General features: G+C 48.0%; 1 protein-coding gene across 1 annotated transcript; it reads left to right on the top strand.

The window, feature by feature from the left end:
* LOC107299995 (protein phosphatase Slingshot homolog 2-like) lies at window positions 1-22148 on the top strand. The gene is made up of 8 exons (XM_029286916.1): window positions 1-98; window positions 4920-5013; window positions 6586-6714; window positions 7888-7934; window positions 9268-9414; window positions 10875-11075; window positions 16595-17495; window positions 20340-22148. The coding sequence occupies exons 1-8, from the start codon at window positions 46-48 to the stop codon at window positions 22146-22148; spliced, it is 3381 nt and encodes a 1126-aa protein (XP_029142749.1). The 5' UTR covers window positions 1-45.
* Window positions 22149-26627: the final 4479 nt, after the last annotated feature.

Genomic DNA, 26627 nt, shown 5'->3' with positions numbered 1-26627 from the left:
AGCCACATCAATTCCGACCAGTCCTCGGTCAACGAGTGGAACGCCATGCAGGATGTCCAGTCCCACCGCCCGGATTCCCCAGTCCTCTTTACGGACGTGTAAGTGGATTGGTGCACCCTGCTAGACTCCCACAAGGACACAAGGATCAAGCAAAGGAAGAGGGGGGGAAACCATTTTTACAGATAGTCTTGATGTACGAGCACAGTGGAGGCCAAAATTCCCAACTCTAAGTGAGGCTGTTGTAAGTAGAGTAGAGTAGAGTAGAGTAGAATTGAATTGAATTGAATTGAATTGAATTATGGGAACAGAACAGAACAGAATAGAATAGAATAGAATAGAATAGAATAGAATAGAATAGAATAGAATAGAATAGAAGAATGAAAAGACTACAATAGAATAGAGTAGAATAAATAGAAGAATGAAAAGAATAGAGTAGAGTAGAAGAATGAAAAGAATAGAATAGAATAGAAAAATGAAAAGAATAGAACAAAATAGAATGAAAAAGAATAGAATAGAATAGAAGAATGAAAAGAATAGAATAGAAAAATGAAAATAGAATAGAATAGAAGAATGAAAAACTACAATAGAATAGAGTAGAATAAATAGAAGAATGAAAAGAATAGAGTAGAGTAGAATAGAAGAATGAAAAGAATAGGATGAAAATAGAATAGAAGAATGAAAAGAATAGAATAGAATAGAAAAATGAAAAGAATAGAACAAAATAGAATGAAAAAGAATAGAATAGAATAGAAGAATGAAAAGAATAGAATAGAAGGAATGAAGAATAGAATAGAATAGAATAGAATAGAATAGAATAGAATAGAACAGAATAGAATAGAATTCTTTATTGGCCAAGTGTGATTGGACAAACGAATTTGTCTTAAGTGAGTTTTGCCCCATTTTACGACCTTTCCCGCCACCGTCATTAAGTGAATCACTGCAGCCATTAAGTGAGTCACACGGCTGTTAAATGACTCTGGCTTCCCCATTTGGCTTTGCCCCGTCCGAAGGTCGCAAAAGGAGGAATCACGTGACCCCAGGACGCTGCGACCGTCTTAAATACGAGTCAGTTGCCAAGCGTCTGAATTTTGATCAGGTGACCCACGGGGGGCAGAGGCTGCAACGGTTGTAAGTGTGAAAAAGGGGCCACGAATCAACTTTTGCCAGGCCCCTGGAGGAACTTTGGAGAGTCCCTAAACCAGTGGTAGCGAACCTATGACAGGGGTGCCAGAGGCGGCACTCGGAGCCCTCTCTGTGGGCACACGTGCCGTTGCCCCAGCCTTGCCTCCCCCCGCAACCCCTCCCCAGCAGCCCCCCTGGAGGAGAGTCGCCCCCGAGCGTGGCCCATGCGGAGCAGCGCAGCCAAGGACATGGCAGCCAGGCAGCGTAGACAAGATTCTGCCCTCATGCCCCATCATGCACAGTTGATGGGTGGCCTCGCTGGAGACACACGGAGGAATGACCCATTTTATGTTCATTTACTTATTCATTAGATTTATGATAGGATAGGATAGATTATAGAATAGATTATTGAATAGATTATAGAATGGAATGGAATAGAATATGGAATAAAATATAGAATAAAATATAGAATAAAATATAGACTAGAATAATAGAATAGAATAATAGAATAGAATAGAATATGGAATGGAATGGAATAGAATAGAATATGGAAAGAATGGAATAGAATAGAATAGAATAGAATAGAATAGAATAGAATAGAATAGAATAGAATAGAATAGAATAGAATAGAATAGAATATGGAAAGAATGGAATAGAATAGAATAGAATAGAATAGAATAGAATAGAATAGAATAGAATAGAATAGAATAAGGAATAGAATAGAATAGAATATGGAAAGAATGGAATGGAATAGAATAGAATAGAATATGGAAAGAATGGAAATGGAATAGAATATGGAAAGAATAGAATAGAATAGAATAGAATAGAATAGAATAGAATAGAATAGGAATATAATAGAATAGGAAATGGAAGGGAACGGAACATAGCAGAATAGAGGGTGCGGCCGCCATGGTGCTGCTGGGCGATCTGCGGTGGGCCCTGGAGGCGGTGAGTGGGCTGGCGGGGTGGGGGCAGAGCGGGGGCGGGGCCAGTTTTTGGGTACTCGGTCTCTAAAAGGTTCGCCATCACTGCCCTAAACGAACGGTTGCAAGTAGAGATGGGAAGGCCTGGATAAAATTTTTTTTAAAACCCTGGAAAAATCGAGGAAAAAAAAACAGGTTTTCTCTTTTTTCTTTTGTTCTAAAGCCGTTTGGGGGGTGGGGGAAAATGGGGAAAAAAACCCTGGTTTTTTTCCCCCAATTTTCCCAGTTTTTTTCCCCCAGGCCTTCCCAACTCTAATTGCAAGTTGACTTGTAAAGTAGAGCCGAAGGAACCACTGGAGGCTTTCAGAAAGCCCCCAGCCCAAAGGATCCACCCCCATCCCCCACCCCCTTTGGCTGAGCTGGCCTGGCCCTTCCTGGGCTCAGGCCATTGATGGCATCGGCCGGCTGCCTTTGGAGTCGTCCGGGACTTCATCCCCTCGGATGAGGCTTGGCTATTTTTATAGCCGGTGATAAAGCCGGAGGCGGCCCGGAATGCAGGGGCCAGTTCTCGGTGCCATATAAGGAAGCCTGGAAGGGTCACCTCTCCAAGAAAGGTAGGGGGTGCCAGAGGCAGGACGGCGCTACAAAGCGCGCCGATGCCCTTATCGGTGCAGGGGGCAGGGGGCCACCAAGCTGATCCCTCGGTTATTCCAGGGATGCTGTCCAGCTGCTTCCTCAATTTCCAGCCTGTGACCTTGAACCCACTCAGCTCTGGGTGGCCTCACTGGAGAAACACGGAGGAATGACCCATTTTATGTTCATTTACTTAGTCATTAGAGTTACGATAGGATAGGATAGATTATAGAATAGATTATAAAATAGATTATAGCAGTGATGGCGAACCTTTTAGAGACCGAGTGCCCAAAAATTGGCCCGCCCCCATTCCACCCCCCACCCCATCCCTTGCCCTGCCTGCCCACAGGGCCGCTCACCGCCTCCAGGACCCGCCGCAGATCGCCCAGGCAGGCCAGCAGCGCCATGGCGGCCACGCTTTTTGCCCACACCCCGCAGCATCAACTGTGCATGATGGGGCGCGAGGGTAGAGTCTTGTCTACACTGCCTGGCTGCCATGTCCCTGGCTGCGCTGCTCCACGTGGGCCACGCTCGGGGCTGACTCTCCTCCAGGGGGGCTGCTGGTGAGGAGGGGGTCGTGGAGGGAGGCAAAGCTGGGGCAACGGCACGTGTGCCCATAGAGAGGGCTCCGAGTGCCGACTCTGGCACCCGTGCCATAGGTTCGCCACCACTGGATTATAGAATAGTAGAATGGAATGGAATAGAATATGGAATAAAATATAGAATAGAATAGAATAGAATAGAATAGAATAGAATAGAATAGAATATGGAAAGAATATGGAAAGAATATGGAAAGAATAGAATAGAATAGAATAGAATAGAATAGAATAGAATAGAATATGGAAAGAATGGAATAGAATAGAATAGAATAGAATAGAATAGAATAGAATAGAAAATGGAAGGGAACAGAGCAGAGCAGAACAGAATAGAATAGAATAGAATAGAATAGAATAGAATAGAATAGAATAGAATAGAATAGAATAGGAAATGGAAGGGAACAGAACAGAACAGAACAGAATAGAATAGAATAGAATAGAATAGAATAGAATATGGAAAGAATAGAATAGAATAGAATAGAATAGAATAGAATAGAATAGAATAGAATAGAAATAGAATAACAGAGTTGGAATAGAATAGGAAATAGAATAGAATAGAATAGAATAGAATAGAATAGAATAGAATAGAATAATAACTTTATTGTAACTCTGAATGTGCACTAATCGGCATACATTAAAATGAAATTTCATTGCATTCAGCTCTCAAAGGGTCGCCACCTCCGATATACGCTACATAACTATGACAAAAATAAATAAGTAAATACAGATTATGCCTATACCCACATATATTATATGACATAGAGAAACCACACAGTCTAGTTCGGGCTATGTATACATGTGCCTGGCGAGAAAAACGAATCTGGCGCGGTTTACCAGATGGACGGCGTAGGGAACAAAGTTGTCACAGAATGGGTGGTCCTGCTATAAATACTTCAAAACCTCCTCCCAGAGGGGAGCAACAGGAACAGACCGTGAAGTGGCTGTGTGTGTGTGTGGTCTCTTTAACAATGTTTTGAGCTCTTAAGCACACAGCGGGTGACGTAGTCCTCACCTTAACGACCACAATTGGCTGAGCAAGAGGGGATGTTGAGTGGGTTTTGCCCCATTCTACCACCTTCCTTGCCACCATTGTTAAAGTCAGTCGCTGCAGCTGTGAGGCACACGGGATTGTTAAGCGAATCGCTGCAGTTAGCAACACGGTCATTAAGTGAATCCCCACTGACTTTCCTTGTGAGAAGGGTGTCGTGTGACCCCAGGAACGCTGCAACCGTCATAAAGATGAGCCCGTCGCTAAGCGTCTGGATTTTGGGGATGCTGCAGTGGCCGAAAGCGGTCACAAGTCACTTTTTGTCGGTGCTGTCCTAATTTTGAACGGTTATAAGTCGAGAACTAGCTGTATGGCGCTGCCCAGTGCAACTAAGGGACTTTGGGCGGCTTACAAATTCTAAAAACGAAACCGTTTTATGAAAAAAAAAAACCATCCAAAGGAGGAATAATTAATAAATAAACGAAGCTGGGTGAGGGGGACGGAGAGATGCCGGACCTCAGTTGCACCACAGGGAAAAGGGGAAGGGGGGAACAGGAAAGGAACACATTCAGGGGTGCTGTCAAATTCTGCACCCCTTCCTTGCCCGCGCCCGTATCTTCCTTCCGGTTTTCACCGTTGTAGCTTCCCTCGTTTCAGCCCCACGGAGCGCGAGCGGACGGAGCGTCTGATCAAGACCAAACTGAGAGAGATTATGATGCAGAAGGATCTGGAGAACATCACGTCCAAGGAGGTGAGTGGGGTGGGAAGGGGACCTTTGGGGAACAGGGGGTCCAACTATTCTCCCAAGCACCCAGTGACAGATGGAAACTGATCCAGGAGAGAAGCAACCTGGAATTCAGGAGAAATTTCCTGACAGGGAGGACCATTCACCAGTGGAACGGCTTGCCACCAGAAGTGGTGGGTGCTTCAACACTGGAGGTTTTTAAGAAGAGGTTGAAATGGTCTAGGGTCTCCTGCTTGAGCAGGGGGTTGGACTAGATGACCTCCGAGGTCCCTTCCGGCTCTATTCTGATTGATTGATCTTGGACCGGGTCTCTCCACAACTTCTAATCTTTCACTCCTCCTATGGTCTGGCTGGGGTCAGCTTTGACAATATCCAGCCATCAAGTGTTAAAATAGCATTTTATTTCAAATTCTTTTATTTGAAATATTTTATTTTTAAAAAATGCTTGTTCTCTCTCTCTCTCTCTCTTTCTCTCCCTCCCTCCCTCCCTCCCTCCCTCCCTCCCTCCCTCTCTCTCTCTCTCTTTCTCTCTCTGTCTGTCTGTCTCTCCCTCCCTCTTTCTCTCTGTCTCTGTCTGTCTGTCTCTTTCTCTCTGTGTGTCTCTGTCTCTCTCTGTCTGTCTCTCTCTCTCTTTCTCTGTCTGTCTCTCTCTGTATGTCTGTGTCTGTCTCTGTCTTTCTCTCTCTCTCTGTCTTGTCTCTCTCTGTCTCTCCCTCCCTCCCTCTGTCTGTCTGTCTCTTTCTCTCTCTTTATCTGTCTCTTTCTCTCTGTCTGTCTCTCTTTATCTGTCTCTCTCTTTCTCTCTTGTCTCTCTCTGTCTCTCTCTCTTTCTCTCTGTCCCTCCCTCCCTCTGTCTGTCTGTCTCTTTCTCTCTCTTTATCTGTGTCTTTCTCTCTTGTCTCTGTCTGTCTGTCTGTCTCTGTCTCTCTCTTTATCTGTCTCTTTCTCTCTGTCTGTCTCTCTTTATCTGTCTCTCTCTTTCTCTCTTGTCTCTCTCTGTCTCTCTCTCTTTCTCTCTGTCCCTCCCTCCCTCTGTCTGTCTGTCTCTTTCTCTCTCTTTATCTGTGTCTTTCTCTCTTGTCTCTGTCTGTCTGTCTGTCTGTCTCTGTCTCTCTTTATCTGTCTCTTTCTTTCTCTCTGTCTGTCTCTCTTTACCTGTCTCTCTCTTTCTTTCTCTCTCTGTCTGTCTCTCTCTGTCTCTCCCTCCCTCTATCTGTCTGTCTGTCTCTTTCTCTCTTTTTATCTGTGTCTTTCTCTCTTGTCTCTGTCTGTCTGTCTCTCTGTCTCTGTCTCTGTCTCTCTCTTTATCTGTCTCTTTCTCTCTCTTTATCTGTCTCTTTCTCTCTTGTCTCTGTCTGTCTGTCTGTCTGTCTCTCTCTTTATCTGTCTCTTTCTCTCTGTCTGTCTCTCTTTATCTGTCTCTCTCTTTCTCTCTTGTCTCTCTCCGTCTCTCTCTCTTTCTCTCTCTGTCCCTCCCTCCCTCTATCTGTCTGTCTGTCTCTTTCTATCTCTGTGTCTCTGTCTCTCTTTCTCTCTCTGTCTCTCTCTCTGTCTCTCTGTCTCCCCCTCCCTCCCCAGATCCGCACAGAACTGGAAATGCAGATGGCGTGCAACCTGCGAGAATTTAAGGAATTCATAGATAACGAGATGATCATCATCCTGGGCCAGATGGACAGCCCCACGCAGATCTTCGACCACGTCTTTCTGGTGAGGCTTTCCTGCCACGGGAACGAACCGTCCCCTTTGCCCAGGGCTTCGGGTTTTCCATCTCACACCAATGTACTCCTCGCTTCCCGTGCGCTTCCGGTCAAACCCTTCCAAAGTCTGAGTAAATTCCTGGATTATCATCCTGCATGCAGTGGGGACATTCGCCGAGCCCTGAAGGCCCATTTATTCCGTGCGGCCGGCCTGGCGTAGTTTGATTATGTTTTAGTGGGGGTTTTGTATGGGGTACTTTTAGAGCAGGCCTGTTATTTAATTTGATTTTAGAACAGAAACTTGTGTATATTTATCGTGGTTTTTATTATTGCCTGTTCACCGCCCTGAGTCCCGTAAGGGAGATAGGGCGGTATACAATAAATTCAATTCAATTCAATTCAATTGTACAGCTTGGAGATCTGGGGTGTCCAGCCTTGGCCACTTTAAGACCGGTGGACTTCAACTCCCAGAATTCCCCAGCCAACCATGCTGACAGAACTCCCCAGCCAGCAAGGAATTCTGGGAGTTGAAGTCCACCAGCCTTAAAGTGGCTAAAGTTGGACGCTCTTGGCTTAGATTGAGGGTAGGCAGCCTTGGCTCTTTTATGACTGGTGGACTTCAACTCCCAGAATTCCTGAGCCAGCCTGAGGGAAACTTTGGCCCCTTCATAACTCGTGGACTTCAACTCCCAGAATTCCTGAGCCAGCATGGGGGAACTATGGCCCCCTTCATGACTGGTGGACTTAACTCCCAGAATTCCTGAGCCAGCATGAGGGAAACTTTGGCCCCTTCATGACTTGTGGACTTCAACTCCCAGAATTCCTGAGCCAGCATGAGGGAAACTTTGGCCCTTTCATGACTCGTGGACTTCAACTCCCAGAATTCCTGAGCCAGCCATGCTGAGGGGAAAGGGAGAGGTTTCCAAGCTGAGCCATGCTGGCTCAGGAATTCTGGGAGTTGAAGTCCACCAGTCATAAAAGAGCCCAGGTTGCCTGCCCCTGTCCTAGACAACGACAGTCAAATATTCTTAGCCAGGGGTTTTGAATATCTCTTGTACCTGATATTCTCATATATAGCTTTTAAAATTATTATTATTATTATTACTATTATTACTTGCATGACCAGCTCCGCTCTTGGCTGACGTGTGACTGTTGTGTTTTGCTTTCTCGCCTGTTTGTGCAGGGTTCGGAGTGGAACGCCTCCAATCTGGAAGACTTGCAGACAAGAGGGTGAGTTGGCCACGAAAATTGTCCTCACAAAACACAAGTTTTGTTGTTTGGGTTCAATTGCATTAATTTGGTTTAATCCAGTGATTTAAATAAATTGTTGGTTTTATTGGCTGTTACCACCTCTCTGAAGGACGTTTGTATGTGTGTTTGGGCATGCATGCATTCATGTGAGTGTCTGTGTGTGTAGAAGGCACTGGTTGTGTGTGTGTGTCTGTGTGTCTGTGTGTAATGCGTACACACTTCCTTCAGTATTCCTGGAGATTAATCTACAGGTCATTCTCAAGAACCCTGGTGGTGCAGTACTTAGAATGCAAGCATTGCAGGCTGACTCTGCCCACAGCCAGGAAGTTTGATCCTGACCGGCTCAAGGTTGACTCAGCCTTCCGTCCTTATGAGGTCGGTAAAATGAGGACCCAGATTGTTGGGGGCAAATAGGCTGACTCTGTAAAACTGCTTAGAGAGGGCTGTAAAGCACTGCGAAGCGGTATATAAGTCTAAGTGCTATTGCTTGGGAGGGAAGGAAGGAAGGAAGAGAAAGAGAGAGAGAGAGAGAAAGAAAGAAAGAAAGAAAGAAAGAAAGAAAGAAAGAAAGAAAGAAAGAAAGAAAGAAAGAAAAAAATAAAGAAGGAAGGAAGGAAAGAGAGAGAGACAGAGAAAGAAAGAAAAAAGAAAGAAAGAAGAAAGGAAGAAAGGAAGGGAAGAAAAAGGAAGAAAGAAAGAAAAATAAGGAAGGAAGGAAAGAGAGAGACAGAGAGAGAGAGAAAGAAAGAAAGAAAGAAGAAAGGAAGGAAGGGAGGAAAGAAAAAGGAAGGAAGGAAAGAAAGAAAAAGAAAGAAAGAAAGAAAGAAAGAAAGAAAGAAAGAAAGAAAGAAAGAAAGAAAAAGAAAGAAAGACTAGAACGAGTGACGAGACTAGAACTCACTGTCTCCTAGGGATTTGCTTTTTCCTTGGCCAAAAGAGGTCATAAAAACCAGGCCTGATCCGTTCAATAACTGCCCTGCTTAGCGGCGGAAATTCTGATCCGAACTTTTGTTGTAAATCAAGGATTAGTTTGAGAGAGCAGAGAGCCAGTTTGGTCTAGGGATTAAGGTGCCAGGCTACACAGCGGGAGGCTCTGAGTTCTAATCCTCCCTTCTTACCCTTGAAAGGGGACTTTGAGCCAGTCCCTCTCTCTCAGACCGGCCCGCCTCACAGGGTTCTTGTGGTGGGGAAAAGACGAGGCGGAAGGTGCGTTGGATACGGTTCGTCGTCATCCCCCCCCTTGCGTTATTTGTAAAGATAATAAAAGGCAGGATATCAACAAAGAATACAACCTCGTCCCATTTCCCCGCAGGGTGCGGTATATTCTGAACGTCACTCGTGAGATCGACAATTTCTTCCCGGGAGTTTTTGAATACCACAATATCCGAGTTTACGACGAAGAGGCGACGGATTTGCTGGCTTACTGGAACGACACCTACAAATTCATCTCCAAAGCGAAGTGAGTCCCTTTTTTCTGGCTTGCTTTTCTCTGCGATTCGTTTGGCCGCCTGCGGTGGCTTTCGTTTATTTTGCGGCGTAGAATAATTCAAGAGCAGGGCGGGAGCAACCCCCAGAATTCCTGAGCCCTGCCGGCTGACTTGGGAATTCTGGGAGTTGAAGTCCACAGGTCGCCGAGGGGGGCGTAAGTTGCCCACCCCTATTAAAGATTCTGGGGAACTTTAAGCCCAGCAAATGGCTGGATCAAATCAGCATTTAACCGTGATTAAGAGCGGAAGGAGGATATTCCATCTGGTTAGGGAAATGGAGTTGTTCTGAGAACCTTGTCAGCTTAAAGGTGGTTAAGAGAAGCCCTTCCCAGTTAGTGCTCCAAGGCTGGGGGTGCTGATCCCCCGCTTTTGGGAGACACGGCTCTGCCATGGAAGCCTGTATGTGCAATAAGCAGGGGTGCCCCTAGAACGTGGTCAAAATGGCAAAATAGATTGAGAGAGACAGACAGAAAAATGAAAGAGAGAGATACGGTAGGTAGGTAGGTAGGTAGGTGAATAGAAATAGAAAAAGAGAAAGAGATAGATACAGACTGACTGACTGACTGACACTGACTGACTGATGCCTCCTGAAAAAGCATCTTTGGGATAGATAGATATTGTAGATAGATAGACAGACAGATTGACAGAAACTCTAGATATAGATAGATAATAGATACTGGATGGATAGATAGATAGATAGATAGATAGATAGATAGATAGATAGATAGATAGATAGATAGATAGATAGATAGATAGATAGATAGATAGATAGATAGATAGATAGATAGATAGATAGATAGATAGACAGACAGACAGACAGACAGACAGACAGACAGACAGACAGACAGACAGACAGACAGACAGACAGACAGACAGACTAATAGATAATAGATATATAGATAGATAGATAGATAGATAGATAGATAGATAGACAGACTAATAGATGATAGATAGATAGATAGATAGATAGATAGATAGATAGATAGATAGATAGATAGATAGATAGATAGATAGATAGAGATAATAGAAATAGAGAAAGAGATATGGATGATAGACAGATGGATAAACAGACTAGATAGATAGATAGACAGACAGACAGACACTGTAGATATAGATAGATAATTGATACTGTCTAGCTAGACAGACCGAGAGCTGATAGATAATGATGGACAAATTAAAGATAGCTGATAGATAAAAGATAAATAGATGACAGAAAGAGAGAGAGAAAGAGAGAGAGAGAGAGGGATGGATGGATGATAGGCAGATGGACAGACCGTTCAGCAGGTGGGTGGGTGGGTGGACGGACAGAGGGCAGCAGCCCGAGTTCCCCTGCTTGTGAACCTGAGGCGGTGCAAGGCCGGGGAGGGGGCTGCCTTCTGGGGCTGGGGGTCCCTCTCCTCCTGCAACCGTCCTCCTGCTGGTCCCCTCCTAGGAAGCACGGCTCCAAGTGCCTGGTCCACTGCAAGATGGGCGTCAGCCGCTCGGCGTCCACCGTCATCGCCTACGCTATGAAGGAGTACGGCTGGAACCTCGACCGGGCCTACGAGTACGTCAAGGAGCGCCGTAGCGTCACCAAGCCCAACCCCAGCTTCATGCGCCAGCTGGAGGAGTACCAGGGCATCCTCCTGGCCAGGTGGGTCCGGGCTATGACCCAGAGGGGGGCTTGGCACCACCCCCTGTTCGGCTTGCACAAGGTGTCCTCGTTTAGCGACCAAAGTCACAAAAAAGGGACTTGGGGCCAATTTTCACACTTGCCACCCTTGCAGCGTCCCCGGGTCACGTGATCAAAATTCAGGCGCTTCGGCCACTTACTCGTATTTGTGACGGACAGTTGCAGTGTCCCAGGTCACATGATCAAAAATTTGGCCACTGACTCATATTTATGACGGACAGTTGCAGTGTCCCCAGGTCACGTGATCAAAATTCAGACGCTTCGGCCACTGACTCGTATTTATGACGGACAGTTGCAGCGTCCCCGGGTCACGTGATCAAAATTCAGACGCTTTGGCCACTGACTCGTATTTATGACGGACAGTTAGTGTCCCGGGTCAAGTGATCATATTTCAGATGCTTCGGCCACTGACTCATATTTATGACGGACAGTTGCAGCATCCCCGTGGTCACATGATCAAAATTCAGACTCTTCGGCCACTGACTCGTATTTATGACGGACAGTTGCAGCGTCCCCGTGGTCACATGATCAAAATTCAGACTCTTTAGCCACTGACTCGTATTTCTGACGGACAGTTGCAGCGTCCCCATGGTCACGTGATCAAAATTTGGCCACTGACTCGTATTTATGATGGACAGTTGCAGTGTCCCAGGTCACGTGATCAAAATTCAGACGCTTCGGCCACTGACTTGTATTTATGACGGACAGTTGCAGCGTCCCCGCGGTCACATGATCAAAATTCAGACTCTAGCCACTCACTTGTATTTCTGACGGACAGTTGCAGCGTCCCGAGTCACGTGATCAAAATTCAGACGCTTTGGCCACTGACTCGTATTTCTGACGGACAGTTGCAGCGTCCCCGTGCTCACGTGATCAAAATTCAGACTCTTAAGCCACTGACTCGTATTTATGACGGACAGTTGCAGCGTCCCCAGGTCACGTGATCAAAAGATCTCCAAGGTCCCTTCCCTTATCCGCCTGTTATTTCTCATGCGAAAGCCTCAGGCTTGTTTTTGTAACAAGAAACCACCATCTTGGGCAACCTGTTTTGTGTTTTCGGTGGAGGGACTCCCCGCAGCCATGTGCCTGCCAGATGCCTCGGGTTCGAATGTCGGGGGGTTTCAAAAGTGTGATTTGAAGCAACAACTGGCCAGAAACGGGACTGAAGGGAAGGAATTTGAATAAGAATCTTTATTGATTAGCCCATGGGCCATATCGAAGTGCAGAGTCCCAAACACACGCTATACTAAAATGCAGTAAAAACAGTTTAGAATGGAGTTAGTTAAAATATAATTTGGGATAAAATAGAAATAAAATACAATTTAAAATGAAATTGGTTTTAAAATGAAATTTTAAATGAATAGAGTAGAGTAGAGTAGAAAATAATAGAAAATAGAATAAAGAATGGAATGGAATACAAGAGAAGAGAGAAGAGAATAGAACAGAATAGAGATACAGAATATAGAATAGAGATACAGAATAGAATAGGATAGAATAGAGAATAGGATAGAATAGAATAGAGAATAGGAAAGGATAGAACAGAATGGAAATACAGAATAGAGTAGAGTAGAATAGAATAGAATAGAATAAAATAGAATCATGAATAGAATAGAATAAAAAAAGAATAGAATAGAATAATGAATAGAATAAGGAAATAGTATAGAATAGAATAATGAATAGAATAGAATAGAATAAAAGCAAAAAAGAATAGAATAGAATAGAATAATGAATGGAATGGAATGGAATGGAATGGAATGGAATAGAATAGAATAGAATAGAATAGAATAGAATAGAATAGAATAGAATAGAATAAGGAAATAGTATAGAATAGAATAATGAATAGAATGGAATGGAATAGAATAGAATAGAATAGAATAGAATAGAATAGCAAAAAGTAGAATAGAATAGAATAATGAATAGAATAGAATAGAACAGAATAAGGAAATAGTATAGAATAGAATAATGAATGGAATAGAATAGAATAGAATAGAATAGAATAATGAATAGAATAGAATAGAATAAAGAAATAGTATAGAATAGAATGAAGAAGAATAGAATAGAATAGCAAAAAGAATAGAATAGAATAGCAAATAGGATAGAATAGAGTGGAGTAGAGTAGAATAGAATAGAATGGAATGGAATAGAAGAGAATAGAGAATAGAGAATAGAGAATAGAATAGAAAATAGAATAGAAATAGAATAGGAGCTGGAAGGGGCCATGGAGCCAACATCTCCCAAAGCCTCTGCACCCCCAGCAGCCTTGCCAGCCCAGCCATATGTGTGTGTGTCGGGTGGGGGAGAAACAGAGCGAGGTGCCACTGGGCCCGACTGACTTGACCGGCCCTTCCCCTTGGTCACAGCTGGTGGCCGCAGGATCACCTGGCCTGTTTTTTGCCTCTTTCTGGAAAGATGTCCCTGTGTTCCTGGGAACAGATGGCCCAGCGGGACCAGCAGCTGACCAGCAGCAGAGCGTGTGACCGGGACGGAGTGTCCACTAAACACACAAAACACCCTCCGGGTCTCCGACGCCCCTAGCAACCTGATCTTTTGAGGCTTTGGATGTTGATCCTGACCGGATTGTGTCCGGCACTGTTTTTCTCCTTCACCTCTCCTTGCTCAAGGCTCCAAAAATCTTGCATAATGTTTTCTTTTTTCCCCTCTGCTTCTCTCGCTCAGGGATGTCCAGGTCATCCTCCACTTAACAACACAGTTCATTTAGTGACCGTTCTAAGTCACAACGGCATGGAAAAAATGTGTGTGTCCCACTTAACGACTGTTGCAGCATCCAAATTCGGACCCTCGGCCACAGGCTCAGGTTTACGACGGTTTGCGGTGTGCTGAGGGGGGGTCACGTGATCCCCTTTTGGCGGTCTTCCCACAAGCAAACTCAACGGGGGAAGCTGGATTCGCTTAACGACCGGGTGACGAACTTAACAATTGCTCCGATTCGCTTAATAAACGGGGCAGGGAAAGTCGTAAAATGGGGCAAAAACTCCCTTAACCAGCTTCTCATTTAGCACCATAAATTCAGCGCAAGTCGAGCACTCCTTGCGTTTCTTCTCCCTCCGCGTCTCACTCAGCGACGCGCAAGTAGCCCTCGACTTATGACGACAACCGAGCCCCAGATTTCTGCCGCTAACCGAAACGGTTTGGAAGCGCCCCGTTTTGCGGCCTTTCTCGTCACAGTTGTTAAACGAATCCCTGCAGTTGTTAAGTTAGCAACACGATTCTCACTCAGAATTTTGTTAGCTGGTCCAAATATAACAGAAAATAGAAAAGAAAAAAATAGGAAAACAAGGGAGGGAAATAATAATATAAACGAGCCGTTTTTGTCACAGCGAGCTTATCTAATCGGCCAAACCCAAAATCAAAGCTCCATCTTTTTTTCCCCCACCTCAAGCACAAAGTCCAGAACCGGTTTCCAAGTGTTGGCAATTTAACAATTGTTAAATAAATCTGATTTTCCCACTGACTTTGCTCATCGATAAAAGGTGATCACATGACACTGCGGCGGTCATAAATACGAGCCTGTCGCCCAGCATCCGAATTTGAATCACTTGACCATGGGGGGGTGTTGCAAGGGTCGTTAAGTATGAATAATGGTCCTTTTTTGAGTGCTGTTGTAACTTCAGACGGTCCCTAAACAAATGGCACTAGAAGAGAATAGATCTGGAAGGGACCTTGGAGGTCTTCTAGTCCAGCCACCCACTCAAGCAGGAGAACCTATACCATCTCAGACAGGGGACTGTCCAGTCTCTTCTTAAAAGCCTCCACTGATGGAGCGTCCACAATTTCTGGTGGCAAGCTGTTCCACTGGTTAATTGTCCTCCCTGTCGGGAAGTTTCTCCTTAATTCCAGGTTGCTTCTCTCTTTGTTCAATTTCCAACCGTTGTTTCTTCTCCTGCCCTCTGGTGCTTTGGAGAATAATGTGACCCCCTCTTCTCTGTGGCAGCCCCTCAAATACTGGAGTACGGCTATCATGTCTCCCTTGTTCCTTGTTTTCTTTAGACTAGCCAAACCCAAGTCCTGCAGCCGTTCTTCGTATGTTTTAGTCTCCAGGCCTTGGACCATCTTAGTTGCTCTTCTCTGCACTTTTTCCAAACTCTCAACATCTTTTTTGTAGTATGGTGACCAAAATTGGCTGCAGTATTCCAGATGTGGTCTCCCTAGGGCAGGGGTAGGCAACCTTGGCTCTTTTATGACTCGCAGACTTCAACTCCCAGAATTCCTGAGCCAGCCATGCTGAGGGGAAAGGGAGAGGGTTCCAAGCTGAGCCATGCTGGCTCAGGAATTCTGGGAGTTGAAGTCCACGAGTCATAAAAGAGCCAAGGTTGCCTACCCCTGCCCTAGGGTTTTATAAAGCGGTACTGCTATGTTTCCCTGAAAATAAGACCGGGTCTTATTTTATTTTTATTTATTATTTTTTTTTGCCTCCAAAAGAAGCACCAGGTCTTATTTTCGGGGTAGGCCTTGCCTCACCTCCGGCACCAACAGCCCCACCCAGCTGGTCCACTTCTTCTGGGGCCGAAGTTCTGCAGCTGCATTCGGGCCTGCATTTTGCAGTCAGGCCTTTCCGGAAGGCCTAAGCAGCCGAGAATCGAGCTATGGATTCAATCCATAGCTCGTTGTTCGGCTGCTGAGTCTTGCAGAACCGAGCTACGGATTGAACCCATAGCTCGGTTCTTGGCTACAAAGGCCTTCCGGAAAAGCCTGTGAGTGAGAAATTCAGGCCTGGCTGCAGAAAAGGCCTCAGAAGAAGAAGTGGGCCGGTGAGGAGAGGCCTGGCTGCCAGGTAAGCGGGTGCTGGGCGCATGGGGCAGCTCCACATACCCCCGGCCTAGCTTGATTTTTAGGGGTGTGCCCCACCCCAAAACTAGGGCTTATTTTTGGGATAGGGCTTATATTAGGCCCACTCCCCAAAATCAAGCTAGGGCTTAATGTTGGTATAGGCCAGGGGTCTTCAAACATGGCCCTTTGATGACTTGTGGACTTCAACTCCCAGAATTCCTGGCTGAGGAATTCTGGGAGTTGAAGTCCACAAGTCACAAAAGGGCCCAGTTTGAAGACCCCTGTCTTAAAGCATCCTGGCTGAGGAATTCTGGGAGTTGAAGTCCACAAGTCATCAAAGGGCCACGTTTGAAGACCCCTGTCTTAAAGCATCCTGGCTGAGGAATTCTGGGAGTTGAAGTCCACAAGTCACAAAAGGGCCCAGTTTGAAGATCCCTGGTGTAGGCCTTACTTTGGGGGAAACACGGCAATACTTCGCATGATCTTGATTCTGTGCCTCTGTTTCTGCAACCCGGGATTGTATTAGCTTTTTTGGCTGCCGCTGCTGCACACAGCTGGCTCACCTTGAAGTGATCATCCAGTCGGACTCCAAGGTTACTATTTTTGAGCCAGGTCTCGTCCAATCTGTACTAAATAAAATAAAATTAAAAAAAACCTCCCTTCATTTTCTCTCTCTCTCTCTCACTCCGCAGCAAGCAACGCCACAACAAGCTGTGGCGCTCACACTCCGAGAGCGACATCTCAGACCACCACGAGCCCATCGGCAATTCGGGGATGGAGGTCAGCAAAAAAGAAATTACCACCTCGGCCGACCAGATCTCCGAGAACAGGTCTTCCAGCAGCCTCGTGGCGGTGCCTGTGGGGATCAGTGCCAGCCCGCACGGACCCTTGCTGTGCCATTTGGGCTCCGGCCCTTTGGCGAATCTTCCGGGCAAGGAGAGGGTGATCCAGCTGGAAATTGCGCCCCGAGACATCGACGCCGAGCAGATAGAGGACCAGCTGAATTTGAACAACCTCAATGGGTGCCCTACCGGATGCTGTCCGGGCGACGCCGAGTCGCCCCTAGACAACTGCAATCCCTCCGAGGCCTTACTGGAGCAAGGGGGTGCCTTGACATCGGCCGGTGGGTTTCCGGACTTGGCGGTGGATGAGTTAGAGAACGACGCCCTCAAGCCGGGAGACGGGAACGTCCACCTGGTGCCCATGGAGGAGTTGGAGTCCTGCTTGCGAGACACGCCCAGCCCGCCCGGCAACCTTTCTCAGCCGGACGAGGAGGAGGAAGAGGAGGAGGAGGAGGAAGAAGAAGAAGAGGAGGAGGAGGAGGAGGAGGAGGATGCCACAGCCGGAGACTTTGGCACGGATCGGATTGACTTCTTCAGCGCCTTGGAGAAGTTTGTGGAGCTGTCGCAGGAGAAGAGGCCGCGGGCCTCGTCCAGAGCGGAAGATCTGGGCAACGGGCGAAACGGGAATCCCCGGGTCTCTGGCTTGGAGCTGCTGCCTTGCGATCCTGCCGAGCAGGCCCGGCGAAGCGCCTCGGCGGGCAGCTCCCCGCAGGTCTCGGAGGCGTCTTCTCTGGAGGAGGAGCAGCTGAAGGTATCCCAGGCAGAGGGGAGGACGTCTGGGTGATCCCCATCACTCCTAGGACTTTCTAAAGCAGGGCTCTCCAAACCTGGCCTCTTTTAAGACTCGTGGACTTCCGCTCCCAGAAGTCCCCAGCCAGCCATGATGATGATGGCTAGGGAATCCTGGGAGTGAAAGTCCACCCATCTTAAAGCATGTTGGCTGGAGAATTCTGGGCGCTGAAGTCCACAAGTCCTAAAGTTGACTGGGGAATTCTGGGAGTTGTAGTCCACAAGTCTTAAAGCTGGCTAGGGAATTCTGGGAGTTGTAGTCCACAAGTCTTAAAGCTGGCTGGGGAATTCTGGGAGTCCACAAGTCCTAAAGTTGCCAAGTTTGGGGACCCCTCTTTTAAAGTGGGATATCCTCCCCTGGAGGTGAGGTGGACCCTCCTTCTCCTGCCCTTCCAGAAAGGTATAAAACCAGGGCTCTTCCACGTTGCAAGGGGAGCCCAGCAGAGCAGGCAGTGTTTACCAGTGTTTAATCATCCTTGCCTCGTTTTAAAACTTTAACCTTTATGTTTTATATTTATGTATGTTTTGATATTTTATTGTTTTTGTTGTACACCAACCACCCAGAGTCCCTATCATAGGAAAACGGGTGGTTCAAAAATTAGATAAATAGATAGGTGGGTGGGTGAGTAGATGGACTGATGGATGGAGAGAGAGAGAGAGAGAGAGAGAGAGGGAGGGAGGGAGGGAGGGAGGGAGGGAGGGATAGATAGATAGATAGATAGATAGATAGATAGATAGATAGATAGATAGATAGATAGATAGATAGATAGATAGATAGATGACAGATGATATATATGATAGAGACAGACGACAGAGAGGGGGGGGAAGATGGATTGATGGAGACAGATATTGATAGAGGATGGATGGATGGATATAGAGATAGATAGATAGATAGATAGATAGATAGATAGATAGATAGATAGATAGATAGATAGATAGATAGATATGATAGAGAGAAACAGACATAGATAGAGAGAGAGAGAGAGACTAATAGATGATAGATAGATAGATAGATAGATAGATAGATAGATAGATAGATAGATAGATAGATAGATAGATATGATAGAGAGAAACAGATATAGATAGATAGAGAGAGAGAGAGAGAGAGACTAATAGATGATAGATAGATAGATAGATAGATAGATAGATAGATAGATAGATAGATAGATAGATAGATAGATAGATAGATAGATAGATGACAGATGATATATATGATAGAGAGAGACAGAGAGGGGGGGAATGGATGGATTGATGGAGACAGATATGATTGATAGAGAGAGGGGGGATGGATGGATGGATGGATGGACGGACGGACGGACGGACGGACGGACGGACGGACCGACCGACAGACAGACAGACAGACAGACAGATGAAAGGATGGATGGATGGATGGATGGATGGAGAAAGGATGGAGAGAGAGAGAGAGAATGGGAATTAACCCTGACTGAAGTACCACCCCTTCCCCTTTTATGCCAGGGGGCACCAGCACCAGCTTCCCCTCTTCCTCCTGCTGCTTGGCATCTTCCCAAATCGCAACGGGCCCCCAGAATAACAGCTCGGTGGGTGCCTTTCCCGACCACCATCACCACCCCCAGGATTTGGGGAGGAGGGGGTGGAGGGGTCATGGTGGCACCCAAGCTCTCTTTTCCAGGGAGGGCCAGGCAGCTGCTCTAGTTCCCTTGGCTGCTGGCGCCATCTGCTGGTCAAGGAGTAGCCCCAGAGCCAAACGGCAGACTTGCTCCATCCGTGTGTGTGTGTGTGTGTGTGTGTGTGTGTGTGTGTGTGTGTGTGTGTGTGTGTGAGCCCCCTCCCTCCCTCCTTGCCAGTTGAAGACCTCCGCCACATTTGCAACCCAGGAATGAAGAGAATCTTGGTCATAATGATTGTACCTTGCCATTGTTGATCGGATTACAGGTTGTCCTCGACTTACGACTGCTCACTTAGCGACGGTTTAAAGTTGTGATGATCCAGATTTGACGTTAATCTCCCTTCCCCCCCCCCCCCCCGTGGTCCCATGACTGCAATTCAGGTGCTCAACATTTACAGGGTAACGCAGCGATGGGGCTACATTTTACTATGGTTTGCCCCAAACTGGCACTTACTTCTAGTTCTGGACAAAACTGCAGTGTCTGCTTAATGACTACAGATTCACTTAACAACCGAAGGGATTCGCTTAACAGCCGTCGCAAAAAAAAAGAAAAGGTCGGCCCCATCCTGACTTTGCACGCTGATCGTAGGTAGAAAGTCCACTGTAGCTTTGAAAAGTCGAAATTCAGAATTACAGACACTCCTCCAGTTACGACCACAGTCGGGCCCCAAATTTCTACCAAGTGAGACATTGTGAGTTTGGCCCCATTGTATCACCTTTTCTTGCCACCGTTGCTAGGCAGTTGGGAAGTTAGTCCCATTAAGTCATTAAGTGAAATCTGCCTTTCCCCTGTTGGCTTTGCTTGTCGGAAGGTCGCAAAAGGAGAGCAAACTGACCCCGGGACATGGCGACGGTCGTAAATGTGAACCAGTTTCCAAGCATCTGAATTTTGATCATGTTTCCATGGGGATGGTGCAACGGTCGTAAGTGTGAAAAACGGTCGTAAGTGTGAGAAACAGTCGTGTGTGAAAAACGGTCATAAGTCACTTTTTTCAGTGCCGTTGTAACTTTGGTCGCTAAATGAACCATTGTAAGTCGAGAACAGCCTGTATGTAATGTGGCCTGATTTGATGTTGAAGCCTTCTTTGGATTGTCACCAAATTAAGATTCTTTTTTCTGCTTTCTTTCTTCCTTTTTTTTCAGCTCTCGGAACCTGAGCCTCCCGTGGGCCTGACCCGGTCCCATTCCCCTGTCATCTCGGTCAAAGGGATCGTCACTGAGATCGAGTCAATCCATCAGGGAGGGTCACAGGGACCAGCCAAGGCAGAGACCACCAACAATCCCCTCCCAACGCCCAAGAGGACCCCCCTCCATGAGACGCCAGCCGAGGACAGCAAGCACGGGAAGGCCGAGGAGGCAGGGGACACGGCCGGACCTGTCCCGAAAGAAGCTGCTCGGGAGCCTTTGAAACCGGATCCAGACGGGTCTTCGTTGCCCCCAATGCTCGCCTCTAAGCCAGACATGGAAGGAAGGGGCTTGGCTGAAGACCCCGCAGATGCCCGAGTCCTCCCCGGGCCCAAATGGTGCCCTGGTTCCGTCCGACGGGCCACTCTAGAGTTCGAAGAGCGTCTACGGCAGGAGCAGCAAGATTTGCAGCACGCTCCCCCCATCGCCCTGTTCCCCGTCCGGAAGAATTCCAGGAACGAGTCCCCCGCCTCCGATCCGAGCGCCAAGGGCAAGAACGAGGATCCGCCACATGAGCCGGCCCAGCTCCCGAAGAGTAACGAGGTCTTGAGGACAGGCAGCAGCTGCGAGACGGCGACCGTCTCCGAACCGCCGTCGGAAGTGTCTCCTCCACCGGAAGTCCCTGCGGAGATATCGGGCGTAGCTCACGAGCACCGGATGGTGCTTTGGATGGAGGGTGACGAGGGTCCTCCTCTGCTCAGCCCCCTCCCCAAGAGAATCGAGATCATCGAATACACACCTGCTTTGCCTGGCACAGAGGGGGCCGAGAAGGGGGGCACCGCTCGGACCCCAGAGAAAACCCTGGATGAAAACTGCAACGCCACTTTCAGCTCAGAGACACCTAGATGCAGCCCGGATTCGTCCGGGACTCCAGAACAGGAGAGCGGCCCCTTCAACAAAGCCCCCTTCTCTTGGGGGAACCCGAAGGAGACGGACAAGGAGGTGGGGGAAATGGCACCGTCCAACTTGGCAGCCCCCTGCTCTCCTGCCAACCGAGCGAGGTGCTCCCCTCCACCTTCTTCATGCGGCCAGCCCCATCTCGGCCTGGAGGGGGTCACTCAGGACAGCACAAGCACCGAACCTGAGCCGGCTCCCTCAGGGGGCTATGCTGGAAATGGCCACTTCTCCCTGGAGGAGAGGGGAAGGGGTTTCTTGCCCTGGACACGCTGGATCCCCGATCCGAGAAAAATCCCTCCGGACGTCCGCGCAGCCCCACCTCTCTGCTGCTCTCTCCCTCGCCGTTCTAGCTGCGACGCTTGCGCCAAAGACGACGGCCAGGGGACAGGCCTGGTCAAGCAGCTGGCGAAAGAACTGGAATGCCGCCTGCGGCAAGCCGGGCTGACCGCGCCGTCCCAAATGAAGCGCTCGGCCTCTTTGGCCAAACTGGACTGTCTGGGCTCGCTGAAGGACGACTTGCCCCGTGGCTGCTGCCTGTCCACCGGCGCCAGACCGGTCTCGCCAGAATCGTTCCGGGTCCCCATGCCGGATCCGGTCATCTCCTCCCTGGCCCTCCTGTCTCCCGAGCCCACGAGGCATTTGGTGGAACCGGTCAAGCTGTGGGAAAGCCTGGCCCTGAGTCGGCCGGTGGAAAGACCCCTGGCTCAATTCGCCCAAGACTTCCCCCCGGCCTGCGGGGCCCCCGAAGGAACGTGGACTTGGGGCCACAGCCCGGCCCACCCAACCGGGCTCGCTCGAATCCCCCCCACCAGAACTCGATTGCCCAGGAAATTAAAAAAGTCCGAGCGGAAACGAACCACCAACCCCGTCTACAATACGATGTGATCTCTGCCTCGGTTTCCCCTCCCTCCTCTTCCCCCCTCCCCTTTCCTCCTCCCCTCCTCCCAACTTTTCACAATCCCTCGGTTGTGTGTGTTCTTCAAATTGGCGCAGATGTAATATATAACGAAACATGCACTTTATTAGTTAGGTTGGTTTTTTTATATATATATATATATTATATGTTCTTTTATTTGTACGGTTCCTCCTTTTTTTTTGTTTTTTTTTTGCATGTACATTTCCGAGGCGGCTAAAATTCAAGGTTTAAGAAAAAAAAAAAATGACTCCCCATCCGTGCGAGGGACTGCAGGAGCGTCCCGTGCTGTTTTGTCGTGTTGTGTTTTATTTCGTTTTGTTTTTCATTGGATGTTTTGGTTTTTTTTCCTACCTATGAAAAGATTTTTTACCTCTTAATTTTTTTTCCCCAGCTTCGTCTTAAAAGAACACCCTTTCTTTTGCAAAAACGAAGGGGGGGGGGAAAAAGAGGCCGTAGTTTTTATTTTCCCACCATTACGGTCCTGCCGTTGCCAGAGAGTAGGGTTTGGGGGGGTGCAAAGCCCCCCGCTCTGCTAATTAGGGGTGGGGGGCTGGCAGGAACCCTTTAAGTCCCACCTCGTCCTCCTCGGGGTTTGAACCCCTGGATCCAAACAGTTTATTTTCCTCTCTGCTCATCTCCGAAGACGTCCAGGAGAAGCCACAATATTGTAGCGCACGCACATCAGGACAACGTCGCGCCCGCAATGCCACTGATTTCCACCATGCCACCTCCTGTGGACCCTCCCCCCCCAAAGGGCCATCCTGATGCATTTGAGTAGGGGGTGTCCTACGGAGAGGGCCGCTGTCTCTGATCTTCTCCCTCCTCCCCCAGAAAGCCCCCCCCCAGCCTCGGTGCTCCCCCTTCCCTTAAAAACATCTGCCCACCTCTGCAGCTGGCAGGGAAGCCTCTTTCCCCAAGTGTGCCCGCCTACCCACCCACCCGTGGCCTCTACAACACAGCGGGCAACCGGTAGCTTTGCCCGCCGCGTTAAGGGCAGGGAACGCATCGCGCGCCCGTGCGCGGGCTTGCAAGCGCGCCCCTCTTAACTCCCCTTGCTGAAAACAGCCCCTTTTTAGCTGCAAAAAAAGAGGAGATTTAAAATTTTGTGGGTTTGTTTTTTTCAATATATATATATACGTATATATAATTTATTTTCCGGAACGGGTGTTCTTTTAAGGCAGGCGTTGGGGGAAAAAAAGGGTCCGATTCTCCGGTTACTTGAATAAAAACAGTGGGCCTTCTCCAAACTTACCGGCTATCTCTGTTTCCTTTTCTCTCCACTGTGCAAAGCTCTGGGGGTGGGGTGGGGGGCTCGTGGGGAGGGGGTGTCTCCTTGCCTTTCCCTTCCTCCCCCCTCCATCAAGCACTTCGATCAGACTCCAGAAATGAATTAAGAGTAGGGGGCCACCCCGCGTGGTCCTGTTCCTCTTCTCCCAGCTTCGTGTCACCAAAAAAGGAGGGGGGGAAAAATTTGTGCGTGTTTTGCGTCTTTGTGTCCCTGTACATAATAGGACTTCTTATAAACGAAGGGGTGGGGGGGGATCTTTGTCCTGCCCCCCCCTACTTCAAGAGGCTGACATCTCTTCTGTAAACTGGAAAACTCATTTTTTTTCTTCCCCCCCTCCCCATTTGCACTCCTCTTCGGAATTAGGCCGAACGGTTTGATGGTTACCCACTGCTTTCTTTGTTTGTTTGTTATTATAATAAAAAAAACCACAAATATTTGAAAAGTAGGGGAGGGGGGTTATTTTGCCAGCTGGTGCCAAAACGCATGCGAGTTGTGTGTGTTGCTGTTTTGTTTTGTTTTTGTTTTTAATTTCCTTTTTTTGCCTTCGGACCGACTTGTCGCATTCACCTGTCTCGTACGTCGGTTCTTCTCCGAAGAGCCTGTCCTTCGTGGACGGGTGTGCGTGGTGTGTTGGTCCTTCCCTTCTCTTTTCCCTCTTTTTCTGGAAATCAGGGTTTTCCACACCACGGCTGTCGTGTAACACTTTCCGGTGGCGCGGAATGTATTGTTAATGCACTGAAATATTCCTTCCTCTTCACCGCCACCCGAACAAGAACCGTGTCTGGATTATTATTATTATTATTATTTTAAAACAAACTTGGGCAGGCCAGGAGTGTTGTCAGCTCTGTTTTTCCCATTTATTTTTGTTTTTAAATCATTTATTTCTTAGAAGGCTAAGAAACTCCTGCCAGAAAAATCCGTCACGGTCTTTTTGATTCTCTTCCTGTGGACTCCGTAGATCTCCAGACCGGTTCGGGACCAAAAACTGGAGGTCCGCAAAGAGATTAGAGGAGCATCCGGGGGATTGCACCCCAAAACTCTCTGGGAAATGGGGTGCTCAGCTCCTCTCCTCTTGGGACTTATGATAGGTTTAAGCAGGGCACTTGAAATGCACCATCGACTTCCCAGCTCAAGAGGGTGCCCATCGGTGGGAGGGTTTGGGGGGCAGTCCGGTCCCCCTTTCTCATAAAGGTCTCCGAGTCTTAACTTGAATGTTGTGTGCAGATCGTTGTAGCTCACTTTGGCCAGGTGGGCTTTTGGGGGTTGGTGTAGAGTTAATTTTGGAGGAAGTACCCCTTTTTTCCCCCTCCCAAGCCCAGCTAGATGCCTACACCCCTTAATTGTGATTAAGGGGCTTCTCTGTGGCTGGAATGGGACAACTCGCCGTGACCGTTTTAACGGGACAATTTGCTCTCGCCAACTCACAATTCCACGCGGGATAACTCAGGGCGATAAATGTTATCCGCCACCGTTTCTTGGACATTACATCGAGAAAAATAGAAATAAAAACAATGTCCGAGAAACGGTGGCGGGTAACATTTTATCGCGTTGAGTTATCCCGCACAGAATGGTCCCGTAGCAAGTTGACCACAACGAGTTGTCCTAGAGACCCTTCTGTGGCCACCACCAGCCCAGCTGACTACCAAGATTGGAGGGCTTTAAATGAGGCCCCCCACCACATCACGATCCATCATCCTTGTTGCTCTTGAGTGGGTCAAAAAATCCAGCATTGCCCCCTCCTCGGAGCAGAGATATAATTCAGGATAATTCTTCTCCGATCCAGAAATTCCTCTCCGATCGGTGGTTGTGCTGGGGACTTTTCCGGGCTTGCTTAAGAACTAAAAAATTGGTTTTTTTTTCTGATTTTTTTCCTCAAAGAAGGTAGGCATTAATTGGGACCTTGGGAGATGGATCCAGCCAGCTCCCAGTTTTTTCTCTCCTCCCCCCCCATGCCAAAAGAGGGAGCCCCTTCCCGTGTCGGAATCTCTCCCTATCAAAAAAAATTTTGGTTTTTATTTTTATATTCTCAGCGGCCTCTTTCTTCCCTGCCGGCGGCGAATTTAAAAATTGCACCATCCGGGGGTGTATTTTACCCAAGAATGAGAAATGGTGGGTCTGTATTTGGGGGGGGGGGCGGAGGCAGGAGGGCAGGTCCCCCCCAAACAATTCACCTCCATTTCTTAAAAGCCATCGGGGTCTCTTCTGGAAGCAAAACGTGTAGCTTGCAGCTCATTGGAGACCGGAGGGGGGGTCTCTCTTTTGGGAAGGGAAGCGTCAGCCTTCCTCTCTGTTCATCCAGTTGCCCCCCGCCCCAGATTCGGCTAGTCCCAGGCACCCAATATCTGCAGCCTTGGGGAGGGGGCTCCCCTTTTCTCACAATCCAAACCAAGAGGGCTGGAAAAGCTTTGCAAGATCAATTTCAGCTTAATTTATGTCGATGGATGAAAACTCAACACTGATCGGAAGCGTTGCTGTTTTGTTTTTATTAAGGGGGGCATTTTTTTCCCTTCTGGACTTCTATCCTGGTTCCTCTCTCTCTCTCTGCATTCAGGAATCAAAGGTATCCAGATTTTTTTTTTGGGAGGGGGGGTCTCCTCCAGCAGTCCCCATTTCCTTCCCTACCCCCACCCCCCCAAAAAAGCCCCTTCATTTTCACTGTACCGTCAATCTTGTAGAGTCTTGTAGGGGCGCATGGATGCTTACGGGACCCCCGGCAGGCGAGCAGTGAGGGTGCATCTCTGCTGAAAGCCCGAATGGCGATAACTTGACGAGCACAGCGGTGTTTTTTCAACCTTGGTCCCAGAATTCCCAGAATCCCCCCAGCCAGCCGTTCTGGCTGGGGGAATTCTGGGAGTTGGAAGTCCACGCCTCGAAAAGGTTGAGAAACACTTGAGTGTTGTGCGGCGTTGCCAGCTGTGTCACCACAGCCCCGTTGTGCGTCTCCCCCCCATAACAGCTGAGCATCCTCAGCCTTTCAACACCCCCCAAGGGGTGGGGGGCTTTGGCGTTCCCTCCCCCCCAAATGGGGTCAGTGGCCTAGCGATGAATTTTGTCTGAAATTGCAACCCTGGGCCCATCTTGCCCTCCATCCTCACAGCCACTCCAGCCCCTGTCCAGACCAAAAAGACCCCCCACCACCGCTATTCTTTCCCCCCCCCCC

This window comes from Protobothrops mucrosquamatus, unplaced genomic scaffold (genome assembly GCF_001527695.2).
Source record: "Protobothrops mucrosquamatus isolate PMUCROS unplaced genomic scaffold, P.Mucros_1.0 scaffold5891, whole genome shotgun sequence".
Lineage (NCBI taxonomy): Eukaryota > Metazoa > Chordata > Lepidosauria > Squamata > Viperidae > Protobothrops > Protobothrops mucrosquamatus.
Note: the sequence above shows the minus strand (reverse complement) of the source record. Positions and strands in the feature narration are given on the sequence as shown.